General features: G+C 48.5%; 1 protein-coding gene and 1 long non-coding RNA gene across 2 annotated transcripts; one reads left to right on the top strand and one right to left on the bottom strand.

The window, feature by feature from the left end:
* Positions 1–1,527: 1,527 nt before the first annotated feature.
* On the top strand, positions 1,528–15,913 carry TNFSF15 (TNF superfamily member 15). The gene is made up of 4 exons (XM_042052502.1): positions 1,528–2,140; positions 8,835–8,886; positions 10,126–10,173; positions 15,242–15,913. The coding sequence occupies exons 1-4, from the start codon at positions 1,583–1,585 to the stop codon at positions 15,667–15,669; spliced, it is 1,086 nt and encodes a 361-aa protein (XP_041908436.1). The 5' UTR covers positions 1,528–1,582; the 3' UTR covers positions 15,670–15,913.
* Positions 8,378–26,334, bottom strand: LOC121676242. The gene is made up of 3 exons (XR_006020400.1): positions 26,325–26,334; positions 14,605–14,613; positions 8,378–8,458 (listed from the first exon to the last, which is right to left on the bottom strand). It is a non-coding gene; the product is annotated as an uncharacterized LOC121676242 (long non-coding RNA).
* Between the last annotated feature and the right edge of the window lie 847 nt (positions 26,335–27,181).

Below are 27,181 nucleotides of genomic sequence, written 5' to 3'. Positions count from 1 at the left end.
CTGGAGAGGAGAAGCTTTGGGGTGACCTCACTGTGTCCTTGCAGGGCCTGAAGGGAGCTGGCAGGAAAGATGGAGAGAGACAATTTCCAAGAGTTTGGAGTGACAGGACAAGGGGGAATGGTTTCAAACTGCCAGAGGGCAGGGATGGATGGGACATTGGGAAGGAATTGTTCCCTGGGAGGGTGGGCAGGCCCTGGCACAGGGTGCCCAGAGCAGCTGGGGCTGCCCCTGGATCCCTGGCAGTGTCCAAGGCCAGGCTGGACATTGGGGCTTGGAGCAGCCTGGGACAGTGGGAGGTGTCCCTGCCCATGGCAGGGGTGGCACTGGGGGACCTTTAAGATCCTTTCCCACCCAACCATTCTGTGATTTACCATCTCTCTTTTCTCCCTAAATGGGAAATAAGAGAGATGGTAAATCATAGAATGGCTTTCACTATTTCTTGCTTACACTCTCATACTTTCTCTTTCCCTGGTCTATTCCCTCTCTGCCCTGCTGGCAGGAATCCCATCCTTGCTGCTGGCAGCCTCAGTCAGCCTCGCTGACCAAATCATGTGCTCTGCTCAGAGCATGACTTGTAGCTCTCCAGAGTACCAAGAGCTGCACTAAATTATCACAACAGGAAGATTTTTAGCAGTGTCATTGAAATAATAAGAGCTGGCTGTATTTTTGGGGGAAAAGGATGTTACAGATTACCTGGGGCCTGAGAAAATAGTTTTCTTTCTTTGGTCTTATTTTCTAAAAACCCAAATCTGAAATGCTTTTCCTGGAGAGGTGGGGGAAACCAAACCTCTCTGACTACACAAGCGTTCAAATTTCCAGCCTGTTTCTCTACGCAGGGAAAAAGGAGAAGTTCCTGCACATCACTGTGCGTGCAGATACACATCAAAGGAAGTTTCTGTTTTAATGAGAACTTTCCTGGGGACAAAAAAGTCCAATTTCAGCAGTCTGGGTAAGTCTAAATGGCAACATCTCCATGCCAAGCACTTCCTAAATGACTGGATTTCCTTGTGGAGAATGGGCTGCTGCAGAGCAGCAGGGAGAAAGGAAGGAACTTTCCTGGGATACAGGAGCCCCTTCCAGCTGGACATCAGCTGCCAGCAGAGCTTGTTCCTCCTGGTTGTGCTGCTGATCAGCTCCAGAGGATGAGCAGCCCCTCTCTATCAGGGATAGAAGCTGTCAGTCAAGTAAGATTGACATCGTTATTCCAAAATCACACTTTTCCAAGTAGCAATAACAGACTCCTGTGACAGCACAACTTTTTTGTTAAGGTTTTTAATTAAGGTCATTTGGGAGAAGATGAGCCCCAGAGCAGACAAACTTCCGATTTGGGGCCTAAGCCCTGACGGTTTGGTGCAAAAGATGCAACATTGAGCAACGGGCAGCCTCTTGTGAATTCTGCTAGAAAGGAGGGATGAAGCAACACTTCAGAGAACCGGACCCCTTCTTTGGGGTCACTTGCTTCATATCGTCTCACCTTCCCCAAAAGCCTCTTCCCCTTTCTCTGGGAAAGAAGAAACTGCCGGGCTCTGCTTGCCTCTGCCTCTCTCCCCCCTTGCTTCTCACTTTCACTCCCATTGGTTTCATGTTCCCCGTGCCACGCGGAAAAGCCTGCGAGCTTATCCAGCCCAGCAGCGGGGTTCATCCTGGTTCCACCCACTGGGACTTTCCTGGCTTCCTTCTGCACCGAGAGGGGGGAGGCAAAGCCGTCGGGAGGCAGGAGCCGGCCCCGGGCAGCGCGGGGAGCGCGGTGCTCCCGCTCTCCCTGCCGGGTTTCTATTGTAGGCGGTGCATTCCTCGGGAGGGAGGGAGGGTGCGTGTGTGTGGCGGTGCCTTCCCACACTCGGGGCAGCTCTTATTTAATGGGGGTCTCCATGCAGGCCAGGCACCACAAGAGGATTGGCAGTGCCCGGCTCTCTCGGAGAACGAGCCCGGCGCTGCTGCCATGGAGGGTGTGGTGGAGATCGGCCCGGAGGCTGCGGCTCCCGGCATCGGCCAAAGCGCCGGGATGCACCTCCGCAAGGATTTGAGGAGGATACGGTGCGCGCTGCTGCTGTGCCTGCTCGCGGTGCTGCTGCTCATGCTGCCCACCGCTTACCTGCTGATCGGGAACCTGCGAGCGCCCAGCTCCTGTGGCAGCCAGGTAAGGCACGGACGCACCTGAGTCCTGTCCCGCGCCTCCAAACGGAGCCTTTGTGGAGCTCTTTGAATCCTCGTGACGAACTTACCGTGTTTAAGAGACTCGCTGTTACATTCCTTCTTGCTTACGCCGAGGATAAACCTGATGGTTGCTCGTTCTTTTTAACTAACTGTTCCTTACTTTCACTGAGGTCACAAGTAGAGTACGACTCGAAAACTTTTCTTGCTGTGCTGCAGGGAATGCTTAAAAAAATCACTGGTTGGTGGGAATCAGTGTCTGTGCACTGATTTCTGCCAGATTTTTGGCATACTTTCCTCCCTTCTTTTGGCTTAAATCTGCGGTTTCCCCTCCCAGTGTCTGATTTCAGGAAGATCTGCTGATGCCAGTGGGTCAGTCACCCGTACCTGGGCTGACAGCTACAGCTCTGGTGGATTATTAATTATCATTAATGCGAACTTCTGCAGAGATCTGATTTGAGACAATTAAGGGAGTCAGACCCTAAGTTTTCTATCCTGTTTTTCACTCCCCATTAAAACTTTCTCTAGACCTAGGGATCATCTCAGCTCTTCTCCTTTGCCAAACAGCTGCACTCACTTTGCTCCCAGCCCTACAAACTTGTGCTGTGCTGCTTGTAACCCCGTTCCACGATGCTCCATTCCTCCTGCAAGTGCCGATTCCCATGGGAGGCTGTGCATTCGGCAGGAATGCCCCATGCTCTAGGTCTGGAGAAATAAGCTTTGAATTTTAGCTTCAGGTCTGCAATTCCTGAGTTAATCAGCGAGGAAGGGCCTGAGAAAGGGGGCTTGGCTTTTCAGTGGCCTCGGAGGCAGGTTTGTCACCTGGCTCACGTTTAGCCCGGGGGTGTTTAGGGAGGTGCTGGCCCCTGGGTGACCCCGAGGCTGCGCTGCCCGAGTGATGCCGAGTTCAGGGTACAGCATCCTCTGTGGTACCTGGTTCTACCTCTGTGAAGCTTCTGTTAAATCTGGCCATTCCTTGCGTGTATGAGGGGTGATGCTGCCCTGACCCTGTCACTGCTGTCGAGCCCAGCTCTAGAAACCCAGGCTGTCCTACCTGCAGGTGCCAGAGCACAGCTTTCCTCAAGGGCTGGGCACGTTCTGAGAGGATTCAGGGACCCTCAGTTCCAGAAGTGTGGAATTACGGCAGAGCAGAGGCTGAAGGTGGAGGAGCTTGGAAAGCTGGGTGCTACTCGAGATTAGGGGTAAAAGACACTAAAAAAAGGTGTTTTGGGGATTCTCTGCTGCTGCTCTGGGTTTGTGTCCCATGAGAGTTCAGTCTTGAAACAATCTTGGAGTGAAAGAATAATCAAATGTTAACTTGTTTAATCCATCCAATGGCTCGTGATCCTATTGGCAGGGTTAGCAGAGAAAAGCATTTTTATGAGTGGGTTTGGCTTCTTACGAGGAAAAGCGCAACGTAATCCATCGGAATTGCAACACCAGTGTGCATTGCTGTGCTCATGCTCCCAACCAGCAGCACGTAATGTTTCCACAGTGATGTAACGAGGTGATCAGAGGAGTTATACAACCTCTTCCGTGCTCCTGTTCCCTATTAGCAGCACGTAATGTTTCCACAGGGATGGAAGGAGGTGATCAGAGGAGTTACAACCTCTGCGAGTCCCGGGGAGAAAGAGGAAAGTCATCGGGGCTGGCCAGGTGCCCGGGGTGCCGTGGGAGGGGCTGCACCTCGGCTGGGCCCTGCCTGTTCCCGATTTTTCATTCACCCTGCTGCTCTCTGTGCCGTCGGTGTTGTCCGGCGGGACAGCGCAGAGGGGTGGATGTGTCTGCCCGGGTGCCTTGCTCTGAGTTCCCCAGGGAGATGTGTGCCCAAGGAGCCTGCAGGTTCGGGGCGGTTCAGTCCCTGGGAATGTTTCTGGGCATGAAAGCTCGCAGGAAAATGTCTTTTGCATTTCCTTCTGCATTCGAAGTTTACTAAATGACTCCGTCCTCATGTGCCCCACTGACAGCTCAGAGGAGGACTTCTGGGACCAGACTTGTGTGGCAGAGCTCTTTGGGGCACTGGTTTTGGGGTGTGGGTACCCTGGGCATACTGGGATGAGTGGGCTGCCCCGAGCTTGCCCCAAATGAGTATTGGCCTCCTGACCCTTGCAGCCCACGGGCAGAGTCCTCTGGTTGCTCCACAGAGCTCAGCCCAATTGTCACCTTCTCACGCTCTGGCGACAGTCCTGGGAGGAGGGAGGGGCTCAGCAGGTGAGGAGCAGATGGAGTAAATTCCTGAGCGCGTCCTTCCTGGAGCAAAGAGGAGAAGGGAAGCCCGGGAAGGTTTGTGCAACAGGGGTGTGACCCTGGGCACGCTGCCCACGGGGTGAGGCGCTTTGCTCATCCCTGCCTCGCTGTGGGTGCACGTGGTGTCATCTGGTGCCTCTGAAGGGATGCAGAGTCACCTCTTCCACTGGAAATGTCCCTTCAAGGGAAAAGCAGGACAAGTTATGTCATTACAGCAACATGAGTGGGCCACCAGTTTTCTCTCTGTGTCATGGTACGATGCATCTTGAATGAATAATTCCAGTCTGGTGGTGGTTTCTCCTGGACACCTTCCAGGCTCACTCCACTGCTCCTTTGGGAAAGAGAAATCGCTTTCTTTTGTGCTTCAGTCCAGAGCGAGGAGAGTTCTTCAAACCACGACACATGGCTTGTGTTATTAGCAAGAAATCTGTATAAAGGCCATAGTGGTGCCCTGCCAGAGGAAGGGCCATTCTTCCTCAAAGGCAAGCCAAGTTTCAGTCTGAGTTCCCAAAACCATCACTGGGATGGCACAGGACAGCAGCTCAGGCTGCCTCAGCATCCCACTCAGCAGAGCATCAAGTCCTGTGGCCTGGAGAAGTTGGTATTTGGGTTTTTCTTTCATGGCATTCTTGGCATGTCAGGGCCACAAGCAGCATGAAGAGGAGTTCCAGATGGGAATTCCAAAGGGTTGGACATGCCCCTGTGTGCCCTGGCTGTGCCTTGGCAGCCTGGCAATGGAGAAGGGACCTGGTGCAGAGCAGGAGGAACTTGAAAATCCCAGAGGCTCCACCTGGATCCTGCCCCAAAGGATGAAGCCAGAAAGCTGGCAACAAATCCCAGGAAAGAGCTGCCCTCATGGCCTGCCCATAAAGGAAGGAGAAGAACCTCAAAAGGCTTCCTGATCTTTGGGGAAGGAGAAATCCCTGAGGAGGAGCAGCAAGCACAGCTGGATGGGCCCAGGTGTTGGGATTCTGCTTCCAAAGCCAGCACCAGTTAAATCCCTGCCTGGCCACTGCTGCTGGATGCAAATGGTCCTTGTGGGCACATGCCTTGGGTACAGGCTTCCACCAGGCAGCAAAATGTTCTTATTGAAGCCAGTTTTTAGTGGTACAGGCCACGTTCCTACCAAAAATTCCTGGCCCAGACCATGCAGCATCTCTGGAGTTAGAAAAATTTGGGTTTCTGTACTGGCCATGACCTGCAGAGACCCTCCCTGTGAAATGGTGCTGACAATGGAGTGGATGGAGGAGCTGGGGATATTTTGTTCATCAATCCCTCTGCCTGCAGTGCCAGCTGCTCTTCCCATGCCCATTGGATATCAGCCCTTCTTTTTGAGTGTAGCACTGTCTGGATATAAATGCACTGGGGCTTTTGGACGTTTTTGGTACCAGAACCATCCAGAAATGTCCTGCACACAGCAATCCCCAGGGCAATTAGAGCTGCCTGTCCAAATACCTGTGAGTCAGCTCAGGGTGGGATTTTCAGCATCACCCAGTGGTTGGGCTCTCCACAGTAGCCAAAGGGAAAACTGAAGCTATGAACTTTTCAGAATCACAGCTGAGCAAGAAAGGGAAAAGAGAGAAAAGCACTAATTGTGTAAATGTTCTCTCTGCTGTCTCGTGCTGCTCAGTTCTCCCTCCCCATCCATGCACAACATCTGTGCCTGTTCAGGACAAGCATTACTGACACCTGGTCATTATGCAGCATTGTCTGCCACTAAAACATTTTCTAGAGCAGATTTATATTTATACTCTTATCAAATAGCACAATTAGGGGGAAAAAAAGAACAGCAACACCTTTGCCAAGCAACAGAATGATTTCACACCTTGCTCTATCCCCCTGCTGTATCTGCTGCAGCACTCTGTCCTTCAGCATCTCTGCTGCATCACTCTGTCCTTCAGCATCTTGTTTCCATCTGGCTTTCTTAGGAAATAAGTACATTCAGGTTTAAAAAAAAACACCTTTTTTTTTTATCTTTTACAAAGAAGCAGAATTCTTCTTGCTCTCTTTCCCATTTTCCTGCCACCTCTTGTTTGGATTGCAACATCCAAGTTTAAACAAGGAACTTCAGCAGAAATTGGGCTTCAAGTATGTAAACAGTTCTGCAGAAGTTACATCCTTAAATGTAGGTTTGGGACTAATTTTTTAGCTGGCTGTAGAATCGTTAGAGAATGGGATCATTTGGGAAATAAGATAATTAATCACTTGGTAAATATGTAGGGAATGTCACACAAGCAGTGTGTAAATTTACTCCTAGGTGAATACGCGGGGTTGAAAGCAAGGGGAGTGTGAGGGAAATCCTTAATTCTGACCTCGTGCTTCCCACCGGGGCAGGGACAAAGTCTGACTGTGTCACTTCACCGGGGCAGTCGTGGTTAGTCACTGCAGAAAGCAGGACTGTGAAAGTCCTTACACATAATGAAAGGCTCGGAAATCTCCTGGACAGCACAGCACCAATTTTCCCTCAGCCCCACTCTGGAATTTCACACCAATCTCTTCCAGGAGGCTGCTGGGGCTGGGCAGTTGTGTACAGGTGGGCAAGGGGGGAGGGGGAAGGAGAATTTTCCCTACAGTTTTCCTTCTCCATTTTTTTCCAACGCACTGGAGCAGCTATTTTAGAAATGGCTGTGTTCTGCAGGAGCCCACGGATGTTTACTTCCAGTAAAACATTAAACTATCTTTGGGTTTACTGGAGCAGCCAGCAGTCCCCAAATCCAGGCAGGCAGACTCTCCTTCCGCAAACATTCTCCTTCCCCAGACAATATAAATGATCTATTTTCTCCTTCTCCTGCGGTGTTTGAAGCTGTGTGAGGCACAGCCGGCAGGAGACAGCTTCAGCATCTACATATTAATATTGTTTCAGCCTTTTATTGGACAAAGTGCCTCAAATCCTTCTCTAGGAGATGACATGGGGCAGTTTATTCAGTTTATTCAGTATATTTTTGGTAACTCAGGAGGCACAGCCCTGGCAGGGCAGGAGTGTGACAGGCACAGTCCCTCTGAACCACTCGCCCTCAGGGCAGCAGCACTTGGCAGGGCCCAGGGCCATGTCCTGCCCGAGGGGAATGGGAGCGTTCAGCTCCAGAATGGAATTCCAGGGGAGAGGAAGGATGAGCCTTCCCCAGTGCAAGCTCAGAGCAGCAGCGCTCAGCCACTGCCAGCTGCTCTCTCAGACCTGCTCAGCTCCTGTCCCCCCAGGAACTCACCCAAAATTCCAGACAGACCTAAGGAACAGGCTTAGTCTGGAATGAGACAGGTGCAGGACAAAAAGCAGGTGGAGCTGATCCACCTCAGTCTCTGCTCTCTGAAGGGATGCAGAGTCACCTCTTCCACTGGAAATGTCCCTTCAAGGGAAAAGCAGGACAAGTTATGTCATTACAGCAGCACGTGTGGGCCACCAGTTTTCTCTCTGTGTCATGGTACGATGCATCTTGAAGGAATAATTCCAGTCTGGTGGTGGTTTCTCCTGGACACTTCCAGGCTCCGAGCTGGTGGTGTGGGTGAACCTTTGCTCCTGTAAAGGCTCAGACCTGCCCTGCCTTGAGGAGAATCACTCCCTTTGCTCTGCTTGCTCTGCATGGATCGGGGGGCAGGAGAGGCTCCAGGCAGCAGAGGGGCTCTGGCAGTGCTGGATGGTGTCACCACCCCACGCATGGCTGATTCCCACTGGCCACTCTGCCACTGCCCTCCCGGTTATGCCAAGGGCTTGTCCAGCTGCAGAGTTTAACACAACCTTCCCCAGGGTCCTGGAATCCTTTCGGAGATGAAGGCAGTTCCAAACCAACAGCAGAAATGTCTTGCAGTTGTCAGGAAAATTAATCCACAAACACCAGAGGTTTATGTCCAAAATCGAGACAGAGGAGTCCTGTTACTTTATTCGAATAAAGGGAGAGGCCATGGGGCATTCCCGTGGGGTCTCTCAAGTTGTTGGAGGACACAGCCACCTATTTATCCTAATTTCCCAGCAGCATTTCCCTCTCTCTTTCCCCATTGGCTGAGGTATTGAGAGGTACAGACTTCCCAAATCGCCTAATACAGACCCCCTTCTAATGTGTACCTGCCCTCCTTTTCTTCTTCCTTGTGTCTCTGTTCTTTTCTCTAAATCCAGGGATTTAGCACGGCCTTAGGTGAGTAACAGTCTGTGCCAATCAGTGGAATTCCTATGGAATTTATGGTTCCTCCCATTGCTTCTTTCACCTCTCAGTATCTGGCTTTATCTCCCAGCAGGCCCACAGTCTGTTTGTAAAGACAAATCCCTCTCATTCCTTTCACAGTGAAGCAAAGACTTGTCAGGACTCACGTTTTTGCCGAAAAGCTCCAGCTGAGCTCACTGATGTCCCTGCCGCGTGTTCCATGTTCTGGGATAACTCACACAACCCCCTCTGCGGGGTACTGGGCACCCTGAGCTGACTGCCTGTAACTCTCCCCTGCAGGTCACAGAGGAGAGGGGCTCTCACTTTCTGAAGCAACGAGCAGTGGCTGCCGGTGAGTTTGCCACCCTTTCCCCCACGCTGGCCCCTGTGGGTGCTGCAGTCCCAGCACACACCTCCCCACCTCCCCTCTGCCCTCACCACCCCATCCCTGCCGAGACAAACCTGCCAGGGCGCACAGAGGCAAACCCGGCTGAGAAGATGCAGGGAGATAAGAGAGTGAAACGGGAGCATTTCTAACCGCAGAGCTGTGAAAGCTGTGCAAGCACCGGCTTCCCCCACAGCCCTGCAGGGTCACTGGGACTCCCTGAACAAGCGAAAGCAGGGATTTGGGAGCCCCTGCTCCTCACACTTCCCCTCTGTTCACCCTCCAGCAGTTTAGGACGCAGCCACAATGCACCCTGTTGGTGCTGCAGCAGCTCTGACTGATGCCTTTTCCTGGTCTTAAAATCAAGAGTCAGACACGGTTAGAAGGGGAAAAGGGATTTTACCTTGGTATTTATTTTAAGGATCCTTAGGTGCACACGCCCAGGTCATATGCATCAAAATGCACCCCGCCGAGTATATCCCAAAAGATCGGGTATGACACCATAGGTTCCACCAATTAGCACATCCATCAAAGATTCCCCAATGAGAGGCCCGAGCAAGCCCCCTCCCCAAGGAGCCCCCCCCGGATGGCTCCATCCTAGCTCACGGAATGCGCTCCGGAGGGGACCCTGGGGTCCAGGGCACACCGATCCCCAGCCACAAAGCCTCTAAAATGTTCAGTCTCCTAGCCTGACAAACTTAAGTCCAAGAATGCAGGGAAAAAGCACCAGGAATACAGAAGTTGCAGAAAGGTACAACAGGGGTATAAAAGAAAAGGCAAAAAATCCTCATGGGATTCCAAAACTTCCTCATTTGCAGTTTATTACCTCAGGGGTAACAAGGGATCCCAGCAAATAACTCCTGTCTCAGACCTCTGCAGAAATGGAGAGGGCGTGCACACATTTCCTCACAGGCATCAACCACCACTCACGTTTTGTTGACTTAGGAATAAGTTCTTCCCCCAGAGGGTGCTGGGCACTGCCCAGGCTCCCCAGGGAATGGGCACGGCCCCGAGGCTGCCAGAGCTCCAGGAGCGTTTGGACAGCGCTGCCAGGGATGCCCAGGATGGGGCTGTTGGGGGGTCTGTGCAGGGCTGGGGCTGCACTGGATGATCCCTGTGGGTCCCTTCCAGCTCAGGACATTCTGTGATTTTATTATTGAAGAGCAGCAAACATCCTCACACCATTTTTTTTCCCTTTTCCCTCAGTTACAGACACACTTTCCAGCGCAGAGAAGCCACGAGCTCACCTGACAGGTAATTCTTGTTCAAAACTGAAGCGTTTTTACAGCAGATGTTGTGGTTCAATAACCTTGGCCCACGTGGATCTGACAGGAGCAGAACATGGAGAACATAATACTCAGCTTTGCCTTGTTGGCCACGCCAGATTGAGGGCATTGTGTCTGTAGGAAAGGGCCCACTAAGGAGGCAGGACAGAAATGTCACCACTTTTCCAAGCTGTTTGCTTTATTGAGTGACCAGCTTTTGTAACAGAACTGAAATAGATGCCTGCTGTCTCAGTGATCTGCTGAATCCTCCAGAAAAGGCAGGGGAAGGAGCTCAAGTGAGCCCTCGTGGAGAAGTGAATTTGCAAGAATTACAAGTTTTGGAGCAAAATCAGGTCAAATCAGGCCAGTTTTATTTTATTTTTCTACAAGGCCTGACTCAGGCCACACACAACATATTCCCATCCAACCCCCCATGTTTTCAGTGAGATCATCTCTGACACATTTCAGAGCAAGCAGGGGAAGGGTAATGCCAAGCTGAGCCCTCCAGGCCTTTATGTTGTGGTAGGAAGGTGCTGTCACAAAGTCCTGTCACAGGGTGGGCTGCCAGGCCTTTCCAAGAGGCTTCCAGGCCTTTCCAAGAGGCTCCCATGCCTTTCCAGGGGGTGCCAGCATCTCCAAGGTCCCTGTCTCACCACCTCAGCCTTGAAGCCGTCACTACACCAAGGACACTACCCTGAGACATCCCCCACCCTCGCCAGCTCCACCCACGCAGAAAATTTGAGGTATTCCCAGAGAAAAGCTCCTGTGTGGCTCCAGTGTGGATGGAGTGAGTGCCAAAGCGTTTTCCAGCTGGCCTGATGCCATTTATCCCTCCCCAAAGTACAGCTCACTGCAGAGGCTTCCCCAGGGCCTCGAGTGTTGCCCCAGGGTGCACTTTGTAACTTGAGAAATGCAGGAAGTGCTGGGGCGATTCTCTCAAATCCTCCTGCAGAGCTCAATCAAAATCCACCTCCAGGGTTCAATCAATCTTCAGCTCAGGGCTAATGTATTTCCCAGCAGAGTTTCCTTCCCTGATGCACATCCTTGGTGCCTTTCCCTTGGGCACAGGGGTTTCTGGAGCTCCAAAACTGACCTGTCCTTGTCCAAAATCACATCTTTGCTTAAGTGCACGTTTTAAAGAGCAAGAGGACAGTGTCCGCTCCTGGAAGGTTTTGTTTTCCCAAGTGCCCCATGGCAGAGAGATCCAGAGGCTCCAGTAACTCAGAGGAGCAGCCAAAGCTCTGCTCTGCTGGTGGGAACTTCCCTGGGCTGCACAAAAGCCCAGTGGCCACAGGGAAACACCTAACAGTTTTCTCCGAATTTCCTCAGCCCCCATATTTACAAAAATTCCTTTGCCATCATTCCCAGGCCACTGTGCCCATCTTCTTTGGCATTCTGCTGGGGCCAGTCACTGTTGGCCATAGAAAGGGGCAAGAAAAGGGGAAAGTTAAGGGAATTTTTTCTCTCCTTGCTGTGCTGTGCTGTGTAGTCATCAAGGAACCCAATATCTATGGATTATCTTTGACCCTTGTTTTAAGCCTGAACATATTCCTGGTGCTTCTCCCTGTGGCAGGGAGTTTCCAAGCACTTTGCAGGCAGAAAATATTTCCTGTTATTTTCAACTCCGTGCAAAAATCATTTCTTGGGTTCCACCCTGGTTTTGTCTTCTCAGAAACCACGACTTGTGCATAGAAAGTGTAGAAGGAATAATTATTCTCCTGATCTTTGTTACATTCCCCCACCTCAGGTGCCTTTTTCAAAGTGAAGGTGGCAGACTACAAATCCTAAATTGTAGGAAATCTCTTCCACACCTTTGTTCTGTCTTCTTCTAGTTTTAGGCACATATATTGTGAAGGTGAGAGCAGAGGAGTGAGAGGAATGGGAATTAGCCAGAGTTCTTTGGGAATGCACTGATTAATTGGCAGCAGCAGAATAACTCCGTGTTTTGGTGTCTGTTCCTTTATGATAAATCTCCCAGCTGCTCTTGGCCTTTTTAACTCATGCTGAGAATTTTTATTTATCCAAACTGGCATCAAGCTCTCCCCTCCCTGATGACTTTACCTATTGAGATGTGCCAATACCCAGCTCAGACTTTCCTCCATCCCCGTTTCCTCCTGTGCATTAGTGTTTATTTGGGGCTTCTCCTTGCCCTGCCATCATCCCCTCTCCACTTATTTGGTTGGATTTGGGGTCAGGCTGCAGAGCAGTGCCTGTTCCTTCTTTTCACCTGTGGCACAGTGGATGACCAGTGTTGCAGGACCTGGCTCGTGCTCCTTGTGCTGCAGTGGTCCCAAATCCACCTCTAAATTTGGGCAGAGCATCTTTTCTGCTTTCAAATTACCTTTATTAAATCCTCAGGGCACGAACTTGAGCACCAGAGACCCTGCAGACACAGGACCTTGCACCCTACAGGCTCCAATCTCTTGCTGAGACTCAGAGTTCAGGATTAGGCTCTCCCACTGGTGCTAAGAATTGCAGAAACCCCACAAATTCAGCACAAAATGTACCCCAAACCTGACAAGCAACAGGGATTCTCCAGCAAGGGACTGAACCAAAAGGGCTTTGGGGACAGGAGAGTTAAGGGATGCCAGGAATTTGTAGCGTGTGGGAAAGTGGAAGGAACTGTGGCAATGAAGCCTTTATTAAAAGCAGATTTTAATTACTTCAGGAATTAACATCCTAGGTGTATTTGCAGGAAGTAGAGCTCCAGAATTTAGGAAATAAATAAATAAATGACAAGTACAAAGTACAGTTACTTCTAGAAAAGCAGCTGTGCTGCACTGAAAGGCACTTGAACGTTCTTTTTTTTTTTTCCTCCTGACTGTTATTGAAAGCACGGGGAAAATTAATTAACTTGAAAATAGAGAGCATCAATAGAGAGAGATTCGTCCTAAAAGGGAGGTTAAAGCTGTGAAACTTGACTAATTCTAGAAGTCAGGAAGTCATGTAGTTCATTGGAGATCTTATCATATTCTATAGCTAATAAAATATATTTTTTAACTAATATAAAAATTCATTGAGGAATTGTCATTGACATTTTAAGTGTGTCATTCTACAAGAAAAGAACGTTTCACAGGCAGCTTCTCTTCAAGTTCCCCCCAAAATTCCAGAGATGGAAAAGAGCCCAGGACATTTTCTGGAAATACTTTGATCTTTCCTCATCCTTCCCATCTCAAACAAGATTTCCTCTGCTCTCTGAGACGTGTTGCTCCAAGCTCTTGCAAATCTTTGGAGTGATCCAAAGCTACCTGAGCTTTTCCCAGGATTCAGACCCGTCCCTAACCCGAGAGGTGGATGAGGGTGAAGGCAGCCCAGGAGCACTTTCACTTTCTTTTATTCCCCTCTCTGTATCAAGCTCCATTGTCTCAAACCTTATCATACTTCTGTAATTTAGCTTTCCTTGCTGCCACAATCCCTGTCTGGCTTCCCCTTCCCAGAAATACTCCCCTCATCCACTTTGCCTCCTGGGAAAACATCAGAAGGATTTGGTACTTCAGCAGCACTAACATGAAAAAGGCCATTATTTTGTTGTGCTGCTCAGAGAATGTTAAAGGAATTGCACTCCTAACACCTTCCTGCCTTCTCATGGATTATTTATTGCTGGAAAAGAGGGAAGCAGATGCCACTGGGAGATGAGCACATTCCTTTTTCTGAATCTCATTTCACCCAGGATAAACCTGAAGGTTATTGCCAAGGGAATTTCAAAGCCTTCCCTCACCTTCATTCCGTTTGCCACCCTTCCCATGCACACACCCCCCTTCCCCAAATACTGAATCCAAATCAACTTTAAACATTAACACAAGCTCCTTGAAAAGGTCTCAGCTCCTAGAACTCCGTCCCCTCAGTCTTTTCTCAGCATTCATCATTCATTTTCCAGGTTCATATGAATACCTGACAGAATCCTCACGGGTTTTATTCTCTTCTTCCCACTGCTGCTGCTTGAGCACAACAATTTTATGTGGCAGTCAGTAAAGAGCGGAGACAACTCTCGCTTCCCTGCAGAAAAACGTGCAAGGGCTGGGGTTTATTCTCCTGTCTGTTGTGTGTGAGAAATCAAAGTGGTGGAGGAGATGAAAGGAATAGGGCAGAAATTCCCTGATTTTCCCTCTGCAGCCTGGGGAGCGTCCTCCGCTTTGATGGAGGGAATGGAGCTCTGCTTGTAACCACAAGATTGGGGGGAAAAAGTCTGGAGGAATGTTGAGGCTGACTCTAAGCTTAAGTATTTTGTTCCAGAAAAAGCATTAAAGAAAGAAACAAGGGAAAGAGAGAGATGTTGCTTTGGAATTGGACCTCTTGAAGCACAGTGGGGTCTTTGGGGTTTTTGCTGAAATCCAATGACCCTGGTAAACCAAAAGCAATTCTGCAAAAGATGTCCTTGAGAGCACTCAGGAGGAGGAGCTCAAGACAAGGGCTGAGAAACCCCCACCCCCTTCAGAAGCAGCTTGGCAGGAAGTGAAGTTCAAGTGTCTCAGTGCTTGGTGACACATCATGGTGAGCAGTGTGGACACTTTGCAAGCACAGCAGTGTCTCTCTAAGAAACAGAATTGCAATCCACCCCTACTGAAAAAAGGATGGTTTAGTGTTTCCTCTTGCTGTCCCAACCGTTAGGTACAAGCCTGGTACAACTGTCCCAGTGTTGGTGTCACTTAAGGACAGGGTTTTCACTCTGGAAATGGGTGAGATGGGAATCTCCATTGCTTCCCAGTGCCAGAGAGTGAGCCTTGAGGAAGGACAGCTCATCCTTTGGGGTCTGACCCACAACCAGGACCCCCAAGCCCAGCTCACACTGCCAAGGTCCTCCTAAAGCATCCTTGGTTTCAGTCCTGACAGCTCAGATCTGGACACCCTGTGGGCACCTAGGAAAATACCCCTGGGCAGTTGTCCTGCAGCCCATTGAGCTCAGTTTTCAAGCTCTGAAATAAGAACATTTCTGCCCCAGCATTTTGCTCACCTTACTGAAATTCCTCCCCCTTTGGAGCAGAGCTCTCGTGTTACCCCCACACCCCTGGCAGGACCAAACTCACCCACCCTCCTCTCTCTCTCCCTTCCTCCCGCAGTGAAGAAGCAGGACCTGGCCAGCACCGTGGGGAGCCACCTGCCCATCCTGCAGTGGGAAGACAAGCGAGGCCTGGCCTTCACCAAGAACAACCTGAGTTATTCCAGCAACGCTCTGGTGATTCCTGTGTCTGGGGACTACTACGTGTACGCTCAGGTCACCTTCCGAGGGCCCATTGAGAGTAGCACCAAGCCCAACTCTGTCACCGAGATCATCACCAAGGTCACCGACAGCTACCCCGAGCCCACCCAGCTGCTGACGGGCACCAAGACCCTCAGTGAGAACAGCAATGGTTGGTTCCAGCCCATTTATCTGGGCGCTGTTGTCTCCTTGGAGGTGGGAGACAAGCTGATGGTCAACGTGAGTGACATCAAGCTGGTGGATTACACCAAGGAGCACAAAACTTTCTTTGGGGCCTTTTTGCTGTAGGGCTCTGGCAGCAGCTGGTGGGGATCCCTCCAGGGTCGTTGGGGGGACCTCGTTGGACTCTGGCTTTGTGGGCGCGTGTTGGGGTGAGATCTCTGCTGTTTTCCTTCTTTTTCTTCTGTACCATCACTCCTCTGCAGCTCGCTAGAGCCTTAATTTAATGGGTAGGGAAAGGTGAAGCTGTAGGTTGAAGTGAAATAACCCCCTCAAAAAAAACTAACAAAAACCAACCAAAAAGTAACTTAAACCCCCCCCCCCAAAAAAAAAAACAAAAAAACAACAAAAAAACCCCAAAAAACAACAACAAAAAAAACTCAACCAAAAAAAGTCCAAAACAAACAAAAAAAGAAAAGCCAAAACCGAAAAATGAAAGTCCTATTGGAGGAAAAAAAACCCGTTAGTTTTGAAAGTAAAAGTTGAAAGTTCTTCAAAACTTTGTAAGCTAAGGAGGAATGGCTGATACCTGTGGGTAGGAATGATGCTCTTGAATATTGAGCTAGGCTATGTCACTAATTCCACCTTCAATGTACAATTTCCTCAACTCCAAAACAACAGAAAAAAGGGGTTTTGAGCTTTCTCCAGCACTTCCAGTGTAGTTCTGCATGACCCTTCTTCAGATTCTCGTTCTAAAAGGCAATTACTTCTCATAACTTTATTATGAATAGATTTACTCAGTACTTTGCACTAACATAAAGTTCAGGTTAATAATTAACTGCTTAATTAATCCCTTCCAACTTCCCTGTAAAGTAGATTAAAATTGTATCTTGTGCTTTGCAGAAGCTACTTGAGATTTTTGGTTTTTCCAGAAAATTGTTTACAGTTCTCTAAGTCCATATACAGCCTCAAAATGTTCTGGAAAAGATCTAGGGAACATGCAAAACACTTTCTGTTTCAGCATGAAAGTGGAATGTCCCCTCCAGGTCCTAATTTTAGGATAGCAGAAAAGAAAAAAACAAACAAGGCAGAGAGAGACACGGAGCAAAATTTTGCACACTTTTAAATCAGCCCCCAAAATTTTGGGAGAAAACCTCTGCAGTGTTTTGCTTTCCATTACATTTAGTGCAAAGCAAGTGCAACTAAAAAATCCCTGGCTTGGTGCTCCAACCATTGCTGATGGTGGCCTCCAACCCCAAGGGACTCCCCAGCCTCGCCCTGGGTGAAGGTTGGCCACCAGTTGTCCCCACACGAGGTGAAAAGATCCAAAGACACGACCCTGCTGGAGCTCAGGAGTGTTTAACTTCCACCTTGCACTTACTCATATCTGCAGACCTTTCTGTCTCTCAGAGAAATTCCCTTTTTTCCCTCCCCTCCTTCAGCAAACACATTTCCAGCAATGGCTCAGGTCATGTCCCCATGGACTGGGACTTTACACCCCGAACAGCCCTGAGGTCTCACAGCTGAGCACCCACCACCCAAGCACCAGGCTCCCCTCTCTGCAGCTCTTCCCTGCCTCACCTCCTTGGATTTCCTCCATTTTTCCACTTCTTGCCCAGCAATAACAGCAAGGCTTTGTTGCCTGAGCTGATGTTTCCACCCAAAGCCATGGTGGAGCCCAAAGTCCCCCCGTTGGCGTTGGGGAGACACCGAGGTGGGGAATTGCAGCTCTGGGGGTGAGGGGTTGTATCTGCAGAGCTCAGCTGGGCAGAGGCTTTGTAGTGGAGACAACCCCATGTGTGATCCTGCAGCTTTGTCCATGGCAAACCTCTTCCCACCAGGAGATCATTTATTGCTCTGGGAAGATCTGTTTGAGCTGACAAGAACTCAGTGGAGCAGCTGGAGCAGGGAGAGAAGCCAAGGAGGTTGGGAAGGGAGGAGAGGAGCAGAGCAGGAGGAAGGATGGTCCAGGCAGCAGCAGGATCTCTGTGTCTTCATGTCTTGGTGTAAGGACCTTCCTGCTGACATGAAAACTGGCCCATATTTGTGGTAAATCATCTCAAAAAGGCGGCTTTTTGCCCATTCTTGCCTATCCTGCAAATCCTGGGTCCCGCAGTCTCAGTCCTTCCCTGTTTTATCTACAGAGCCAGCATGAGGCACATCACAGCAGCCAGGAGTTTGCCACCCTGCCCTGCCCTCTTTTCCTCTGCTTCCAGATTTTCCTTGAGTGGCATCATTGAGTGTTGGCCCCGGGCACAACTCTGCCCATTTGGAGACCTTGACAAATTCCCTGCATCAAAACCTCATCCCAGTTCGGCTTCCCATCCTTTCTTTGACTCATTCTTTGCTTCCCCCACATCCACATCTCAGCTGTCCTCTTGATCCCTTGCTCCTTCCAGCCTTCCTGGCCCTGTCCAATAGGTGCCAGGACACTTCTTTATCCAAATGCCATTTTTTACACTCAATTTCTCCAGTGCACAAAGGAAACTGACATCTCAAAATAGGGTTGGAGAAAGTAAATTTAATGATCCTGCAGGCAGATGGAAACACTCTGAGTCAAGGGATCCTCTTACGTCTTTATTATCCAGATCAATTCCATCTTGGAGTCCTTATTCCTATTTTCTCCACCTGCTCAGCCTATTTTTTAAGCTGAGCCTGGAGCAGTTATTCCCAATTATCCATTCAGTGCTTGGCACACACGACCTCAACCTTGTTACTCCTCAGAAAGCGGTTCTGGTGACCCAGCTCCTTTTCAGGGCTCTTCTTCCTGCTCAGAGACCCCCCCACCAGGGTAAAATCTGGTGAAATCCCTCCACTCTTGGCACTTCTGGACAAAATTATTCCCTGTGAAACCCTGAGACTTTCCATAGCTCAGATTCTCTGCTGCGTTCCCTCAACACCTCACGTTGAGTCTTTGATCACCCGGTCGTGTGCCCCGAACAGGATCTGAACTCACGAAAACACAAAATCCACAGCTTTTGGAACATGTGGAGCCCTTCAGGTGACCAGCACACGAAACAACGGGGTCAGTCTCATAAAGGAAGATTTGAAATCATCTTTCCCAGACAGGTGATTCCCAGCAATTAGGGCAGGAGAGCCTCTGCGAGGTGCAAAACAGGGTTAATTTGGTTTATCCTTGGTGGAAATTGGAGGGGAAATTCTCTTTTTTTCTGGGATAATTACAGTAATTCAGAAAGCTTCTCTTTACTGTGAAAGAGCTGATTGTTCTGAGGGCACAAGGCAATCCTGATAGGCTGCGACAGCAGATTTCCAGGAAAACTGTATCCCAAGGCAGCATCACTCAATCCTGGTGTGTGAATGATGGGAATTGTGAGGGCTGTGGGAGAGGAGTGGGGAATGCAACATCTGGCATTCAGTCAAAGAGCCTTCTGTGGGATATTTACACACAGACAGAAATATATTTTTGTGGATATTCCATAGACATTCCAGGAACCCCACTGGCAATAATGAGCCTTTTTTAGCACATAATTTGTGTCCACTGCACACTAAAGATGAATTCCACCAGCAGAAAGTTGCCTGCTGCAGCTCCATTCCAGGTGTGATTCTCTTGATCCATTATCCATAAAAAACATTTCTTTTAATCCAGTTAGAGCTTTTGCACCCCATGACCCACACCAGCTTTGAGCACACTTAGTACACATTTTATAGGACAGAAACCAATATATGTGGCATTACTTGTTTTAAAGTGGTGCAGGCATATTGATCCCCACATGTATCCTCATGGAAATTCTCTTTATTCCCTTTTTCCCCCCTTTTCAGTGCTAATAATGTTACTGTACCAGTGACCAGCACATAAAATAAGTGTTCGGGGACTGATTCTGAGCCTGTTTTCTATCAGATATTCCTCCACAGAAGTCAAAGGCACAAAGTCAGAGTAAAGCCACTTAAGTCAAACAAAAATCGAGCTTAAAGGGAAATATCTCCAACAGACTGAACCTAAACTGTGGATTCTCAGATTGGTTTGGGTTTTTTTTAAAGCTAAATAAGGGCACGAGTGTTCCCCGAAATTTGTGTTTGTTGATTTAGAAAATGTAAAGCATTTCTGGAGATGTGAAAATGCACAGGAATCAGCATTTTTGATTAAATGAGAAGCTGATGAAATCTGGTCATGGGAAGCACTGACCTTAAAGTCTGTGGTCAAGCTGAACACGTGCTTTGGTTTGGGTGGCCATGAAACCAAAACCATTATCAGGAAAAATAAATGGAATCTGGAGGAAAAAAAGGGTGAAATAGGCAGCTTGGGCTAAATAAGGTAAAATGATGATTTCAGGTTCTGACCCTTCCATTTCTTAGGAAAAAGAACCCAAAAGCACTTTCCAGGACAAAACCACTGAAAGAAGCATCATCAAATTATGATTATTATTTTTTAACAACTGCTCAAAATATTCTAGATCTTAGGAGTTGTCTTCTTCCCTAATCTCTTTCATCCCCCAAAAAACTAACACTAAGCACAACCCAAATTCATAAAAGAGTTCATTACCTACCGCTTCCTTTCCCCTTAAAAACTGAATGTTGATAAATAAGCATTAACTTTCTCTCCATGTACATGCAGAAGTAAATTTTAATCAAGTTATAAAGAAAGCAGCTCCAAATCCTACCAGCATTTCTTTGTGCTGAACGTAGCCCTGAGCACGTGGCCAAAGGAGACTGTGGTAAAAACCAGCTCCTCTTTGGTGAATGGGAGGAGTAAAATCTGCATTCCTCAAATTAAACATGGACAGAAAGTCTTAGTTGTGTTTCTCCTCAGCTCCATCGTGGTTTGGAGCAATCTTCCAAATCGAAGAGTGACTGCAGGGACTGTCCAGCACAGGGGTGTTGGCAGGATTGGTGTCCAAGGGTGTAAAACATCACCCAAAAAGATGCTGCTGAGATGATTTTGGATGTGGCAGGGCAGGGGATGTGACGTGCAAACCCCTCTACAAAAGGGGTCCCAGACCAAGCCCAACAGATTGAGGAATTCACTCGAAAATTTCAACACAATATTGCAGAAGTTTGAAGGAATCTTGGTTTTTTCACCCCTCTATGGCACAACTGACCACCCTGTCCTTTGTGTTATTTACCTTCTGAGTGGCCCATCATTTCAGGTGAGAAATGAGGAGAGAATTCATTCTTTAGAAGAATCAGAAAATGTCAAGGATCTTTGCCCACATCTGGGTGTTACACACCAGTAATAGCATTTTGCTATTGTAAGGGATTTCCTAGAAGGGATTGTCTTTTATCTTGTGCCTCAGCACTGAGATGTATCTTTACCACAAGAACTGACTTAGCTTCTTTATTTTTTTCCCAAGTTTTATGATAATAAAAATGCAGCTTAACAAATGTGACCACTTTTGATGCCGGTCCCCTTCCCAAAACACTAATCACAATTAAGAGTGACCAGCTAAAGCAGCCAGGTAGGGCTAATGTATAAAAAACCAGTTTGATTGTGTGTAAACGTGTGAATAATCATTATTTTATGCAGTTAGAGGTCCCTCAGCAGAGTGAAGTCAGGTCCAGACTTTCCCCTGGGAATTTAGAGACACTTGCACTTCATAAGGCAAAAACCATACACTAAAACACCTCAGCATTTTGGGAATTCCGTGTTCCCAATTGCTCAGCTCCTGGCTGACAGGCACTACCCAAGCAGGAAATTTTGGGCAAATGAGAGTCAAAGTGAAGGCAGCAGAGCTCTGGGCACCCCTAACCCTGTTCTAGCTCCAGCTTTGCTGTCCTCACCCTTCCAGCAGAGCAGCAGCATCCCCTGGATGTTTATTCCTCATCCTGGCTGCTGTTATCTCCAATTCCTCTGCTGCCAAGAATGTAAATTCTTTTCTTTCCCCCACCAGAACTGAGAAACATTCTCCCATTTGCCGTATTATTTCTTATTCCCCAAATTTCTTTTGCTTTCCTGGCTTGAACTCGGAGTATGACATTTAAATTGCTTCAGAAGAGGTTTCTGGTGAAGGGCTCTGTGCCCTGGCTCCAGGAAGGTTTTCACTGGAATGCTCTGGTGGAGGACATTTGTTTCCCCTGTTTTTCATCCACTTGCAAATCCCTGAGAGGTTTTGTTAACAGCCTCTGTAGATCAGCCAGGAGTTCATTAGACAGTGGGAATCAGGCTGCTTTCCTCTGTGACACCAAAAAGATGTCATTTGCTGTTATGTTGGTTTTTGCTCTTTTTAATCCAATATCTACCTCACATTTAGCAAAAGCAAAACAGATTTTTATTATTATTATTATTATTATTATTATTTCCTATTTTAACTTGAGCAGAGCAGAATTCAATTTCACTGCCATTTTACTCCATGCTTTGCACATTTAGGGTAATAACTTGAGATTTTCTGTGGTCTAAACACACTGAGTGTGAGCACTGGGCTGCATTTTGGCTTCCTTTAATCAGATAAAAAGTGTCTGCTCTCAATAAATCTCCAGGCTCCCTCTCGAGAGTGGAGGGGGAGAGAGGCACATCCCTGAGAGGTCCTAGGGAAGGTGGGGATAACGGAGGTGCTTCTCTCCCCGGCTGCAGAGGGGGTTTTGTGGTGTTTTTCCTGGGTAAAGATGACCCAAGCACCCGGTGAAAGGGAGAGCCCCCCTGCTCTCACTCTGGGGTGGGTGGATAAACCTTTGTGGGGAGGATTCCCACGGGGTTTAGTGTTGAATACACACGTGGACATCAATCCTGAGGGGAGGCAGAACCTCCCTCTCACCCTAGAAAATTACTCCATGAAATCCATCCTCCAGAGCAGGACGCTCCCCACGGGAGCTGAACATTCCCAGCTCTCACCTGTTGGCTGTGATGCCCAACCACAGCTGGATTGAGCCCTCTCAGCTTTGTCCTCGCACAAAGCCTCCTTTTCCCAGCTGGGGACAAGATCCCAGTGGGATCCATGCAGCTTTGGGGTTTACCATGGCAGGGCTTTTGTCCATGTGGAGGATGCAGCATCAGCTGCCGTGAACTGGAAGTGATTTTCCCTCCCAGGAAGGTCCAACGCTATAAAAATCCCAGCTGATGGACAGGGATGTGTTTCCCACCCCCTGTCAGCATCCAGACAGGTTCCCAAAAAATGAGAGCTCCACTTCCATTTCTTTGTGAGCCCTGGTGCTGCAGTTCTCTCCCCGAGTGTGAACTTTGCCATGACACTTCCAAATCCCTGCTTCTTGGTTGTTAAATCCCTTGGAACAACATGAAAGGCATCGCCTGGGAGATCATAGCCCAGTTTATTAAGGAACATAAGTCAGCAGCATTAGGGGTTTTTGGCTGAATTATGAACTAAAATAGCTTTCCAGCTGCTCTCATTCTTGCACAAACCTCCTTAAGTTCTGCCATTGATTGTAGAGTTTTATATTAAAACGTCCAAAAAAGGCACTGAAAATGTTTGCTGCATATTTATTGGTACTGTACATAGAGATGTCTTGATTTTATGGGAGAGAAATTGTGAAATTCATGGTATAAAGTTTAGATCTATTATACTTGATGCTAGTTTTTTGGGAAATTAAGTTTATAGATAGTTCTTTAAAATGTACTTTGTGTCTTAAAGCGAAAAAATAAAATTAATTGGATTCATATTTATTCCTGAGTGGTTTTTTATTCCAATAAGCACTCACCAAGTGCTCTATTCACAGCTGGGAAGGGCAGGCATTTCCCCCTGTCAAAGTTTATTGTGTGTTATAAATGCATAGGGTTGAGGGGTTTTTTATATAAACTATTAATTCCATTCAGAATACACACAGAAAATTATTAATCCTGGCATTTCCAGAGCAGTGAAATTAAACCCTATTCACGTGAGGACAAGGCTCAGACATTTCCAGGAGCCTTTAAGGGCTTTGGAGGATTTTGTTCATCTGTCTCATCTGATTGAGTCATTTTCAATTCCACAGGTTTCATTTTTAGTCTCTGGACACAACTGAATCTCACCTGCATTTTTAAGGTGGTGACAACATCCCCTCCAAAAAAAACCCAAAAAATTAAACAGTGCACTCCAAAGATAAGTGCCCTGCTTTTGAATTAAAAACTCCCATTTAGCTGCTTTTTACTCAACAATAAGGAGATTACTTGGTAAAACCTTGCCGTGTTTTGGGATTTCTTTAGAATTTCAGAACACTAGAACAGAACAGGATTTATGATTCAGAAAATAGGCCTTTATGGGGATTAAACAAATTGCTAATTCTCACAATTGGCTCGGTTGGACCGACACCATAAATTGCTATTTCTGTAAACAGAAGCCAAATAACAAAGGGAAAAATTAATTCTGTTTTCTACGGTAACAGATTTGGCTGCTGGGTGTCAGCTGAAGGAACAGGCGTGGCTCCAACCTGCAGCCTGGAATTTGGGTGTTAGTCTGGATCCTTCCAGACTCCAACAGTGATGGGTTGACTCTGTCAGGGATCTTCTCCCTCCCTCAGTTAATTCCAGAGATCCTAGAAGTAGGAATTGCTCCCTGACCCTCATTTCTGAGCTGAACCAGTGGGTGGGAAGATGTTTAAAGCAGAGCCTGAAGTTGGCTCCTGCACCAGCCCTCAGGTCTGTCCCCTCTCAACAACTGGCACAAACCACCCTCCCTTCCTGCCTAATTTGATGAGAATAAGCTCATTAATTCAATGTGAGACCACTACCAGGAGGGGAAGGTATTAAAATGCCCTAGGGTATATCACCGTGTCCTGTGGCCATAGGGAGGAGGAGGAGAGACGATCCAGCAGGCAGGAATTGTGCAGCAAGATTTATTCATTTAATTATTTTACAAACTCTTTTATAGACTTTTTCTTCATAGTCTAATTGGACAAAGGACCAGCCACCCCTTGGGGGTGATTGGCTAAAATCCTAAAACATCCATTGTCAAAATATTTTCCTACTGTACTCTAAACAAGGTATTTGCAAGGTCACAGGTGTTCATTGTTTACAGAGCTCTGCTACATCTTCTGTGAGGGAGAAAAGTCTCTCAGGGGCTTAGAAAATAGCCAGAAAATCCTTACTAGCAGCACTTTTGTATCCACAGGGAAGGGGCTCAGCATTCCCTGCTGGTGGCCCAGGCTCCCAAGGCACACGAGCATCTCCCCAGGACTGAGCTCATCCCTGCAGACAGGATGTGAAGGCACGATCCTGCCCACAGGGGAACAGATGCATCACTGGGCAAAGCTGTGCCCCGTGGGGAATCACACAGAGCAGGGCTGTGCTCACTGCCTGTCCCTGCTCCCAGCCCTGAAACCCTTCCAAAGGGGCACTGCTCGTGGCCTTCAGCAAGATGACTTCACTGGGCCAAGAAAAGGAAGTGGGGCATCTGAATGGAAATCAGGGGAATCTCTAGAGCAAAACCAAGGAGATATGAAACAGCTTTTTGTTCTAGAAGTTGGGCTGTTCCTCCCTGCTGCCAGATTATCTGGTGAGAAAAGTGTTACAGCATGGGTAAAATTCCAGTGTCAGTGTGCAAATCTGGAACCACACAGTCCCTAAAACTCTCCCTACCTCACACATGGTGACATCTCAGTGGTTTACCTCCAGAACTTTTCCCTTTATAATTCTTTAACAGAGGAGATGGGGTAAGGAGGATGGAAAAGGATCTTCAGCCATCAGCTGTAGCCAATTCTCACATTAGTTAAAAGCGTTGGAGCCATCACTGTGTCACACTGTTGGCCAATCCTGTCCTGTATCAGGAATAGAGTGGCCAGAGTGACCAGGAAAGTCATTGCCCCCCTTCCTGGGCACTGCTGGGGCACCTCGGGTGCTGTGTCCAGTTCTGGCCCCTCATGGCAAGGGGGAGGCCATTGAGGGGCTGGAGCGTGTCCAGGGCAGGGAATGGAGCTGGGAAGGGGCTGAAGCCCCAGGAGAGGCTGAGGGAGCTGGGAAAGGGGCTCAGCCTGGAGCAAAGGAGGCTCAGGGGGGACCTTGTGGCTCTGCACAAGTCCCTGACAGGAGGGGGCAGCCGGGGGGGTCGGGCTCTGCTGCCAGGGAACAGGGACAGGAGGAGAGGGAACAGCCTCAGGCTGGGCCAGGGGAGGGGCAGGGTGGACAGCAGCAGGAATTTCTGCATGGAAAGGGTGGTCAAGCCTTGTCAGGGGCTGCTCAGGGAGGTTTGGAGTGCCCATCCCTGAAAGTGTCCAAGGAAAGTCAAGGTGGCACTCAGGGCTCTGGGCTGGGGACAAGGTGGGGATCAGGCACAGGTTAGATTTGTCGGCCTTGGAGGGCTTTTTCAACTTTAATAATTCTGTGCCTATTGACCCTCTCTGCTCATAAACCAGAGTTCAATGTTTATTCACTGGGCAGGTTCTGTTGAGCAGATCTGTTATCCCTTACCCCAGCTTCTAATTTACAATCCCAATTTCCAGAAGACATTTACCCATCCCTCCAAAGCCGTGTGTGCGACCACAGACCATTTTTTTTGGCAAGCACGGCTCACTCTGGCAGGATTTTCTTGCCTCTCTGGGGTTCAATGGGGTCAAGCTTTCGGGCTGTAATTGTAGCAATGACACCACAGTTATTCAGAGAGGTCTGACTTTATTCCTGTGGCAGCTTCCCAAGACATAGCTAAGCAAAGCCCCACTATTTTTAGGAAAACTGTTGGGTAAAGAAGAGTCACTCTCGCACTTGCAACAGGGAATTTCCATATCCTTCCTTCCTTCCTTCCCAGAGAGGTCTGACAGCATCACTGGGTGGATCTCCCAAGGCATGAGGCAAACTGTCCTGCTCCACCAGCTCCTGCCCTGCTCATCCTGGAAAATCCCAGAGAAGACACGTGGGCTGAGCATGGCAGCAGGACAGCAGTGCCACCAGGGGCTGCTCCCACCTGCACCCCCTTTTCCTCCATTTCCATAACCCAGGGCAGATCCCCACTCACCCAGAGCGAAGGGAAGGAGACACCAGGAAGGTTCCAGGGCCTCCCTCAGCCCAGGTTCTGAGCTGTGCCACTTCTCCCCCTCCCCTCTAAGCAAAGCTCCAAGTGCTAAAGCTCAGTGTCTTGATTTCATAATTAACGGGTTTATGCCCATCCTCTGCTAGGATAAGATCAATAATTCCTGTGTTGGGACTGTGGCCCCTCAAGACCATCTCTGCTCAGTTCTCCCTCTGCTCTCCCTGCAGAAGGAACTGCATCCCCAGCTTCCCAAGGTCCCTCTGCTCCCACCCAGGACACCTTTCCTTTGCAGTAGATGATAAAAATTAGATTATTTTACCTTCATTTTTGCATCAGGGCCTGTCCGATGTCAGAGCTGGTGGAAACTAATCAAGGCTCATTCCTTTAGGTTAAATTTTACACAGCTTGGATATCAGCAGAACACAAAGAACTTCAGCTCAAGCTTCACCAAACACACCCAGTCCTCTCTGAGGGGCTCTGAGAGCCTTTACCAGCCTCAGTAATCACTACCCAGCACCCAGGAATATTCCACCTCCAGTGGCTCTTCCCAATTTGTGAGCAAGCAACTGTGGATACAAAAATGGTGCCAGCAAGGATTTTCTTGCTATTTTCTAAGCCCGTGAGAGACTTTTCTCTCTCAGAGAAGAGGCAGCAGAGAATGTAAAGAACCAAGCCACCTGCAGCCTTGAAAAGTCTTGTTTAGACTACAGTAGAAAAATATTTTGATAATGGATGTTTTAGGATTTTAGCCAGTCACCCCCAAGGGGTGGCTGGTCCTTTGTCCAATTAGACTATGA

This window comes from Corvus kubaryi, unplaced genomic scaffold (assembly GCF_017639235.1).
Source record: "Corvus kubaryi isolate FWS band 111438036 unplaced genomic scaffold, C.kubaryi_AGA036_p1.0 78, whole genome shotgun sequence".
Taxonomy (NCBI): Eukaryota; Metazoa; Chordata; class Aves; order Passeriformes; family Corvidae; genus Corvus; species Corvus kubaryi.
This window is presented reverse-complemented; position numbering and strand designations above follow the sequence as displayed.

Coding starts and splice junctions, on each gene's coding strand:
- TNFSF15 (XM_042052502.1), top strand. CDS start 1,583: ATGTTCCCCGTGCCACGCGGAAAAGCCTGCGAGCTTATCCAGCCCAGC. Junction 8,887..10,125: donor GCAACGAGCAGTGGCTGCCG/GTGAGTTTGCCA, acceptor CTTTTCCCTCAG/TTACAGACACACTTTCCAGC. Junction 10,174..15,241: donor GCCACGAGCTCACCTGACAG/GTAATTCTTGTT, acceptor TTCCTCCCGCAG/TGAAGAAGCAGGACCTGGCC.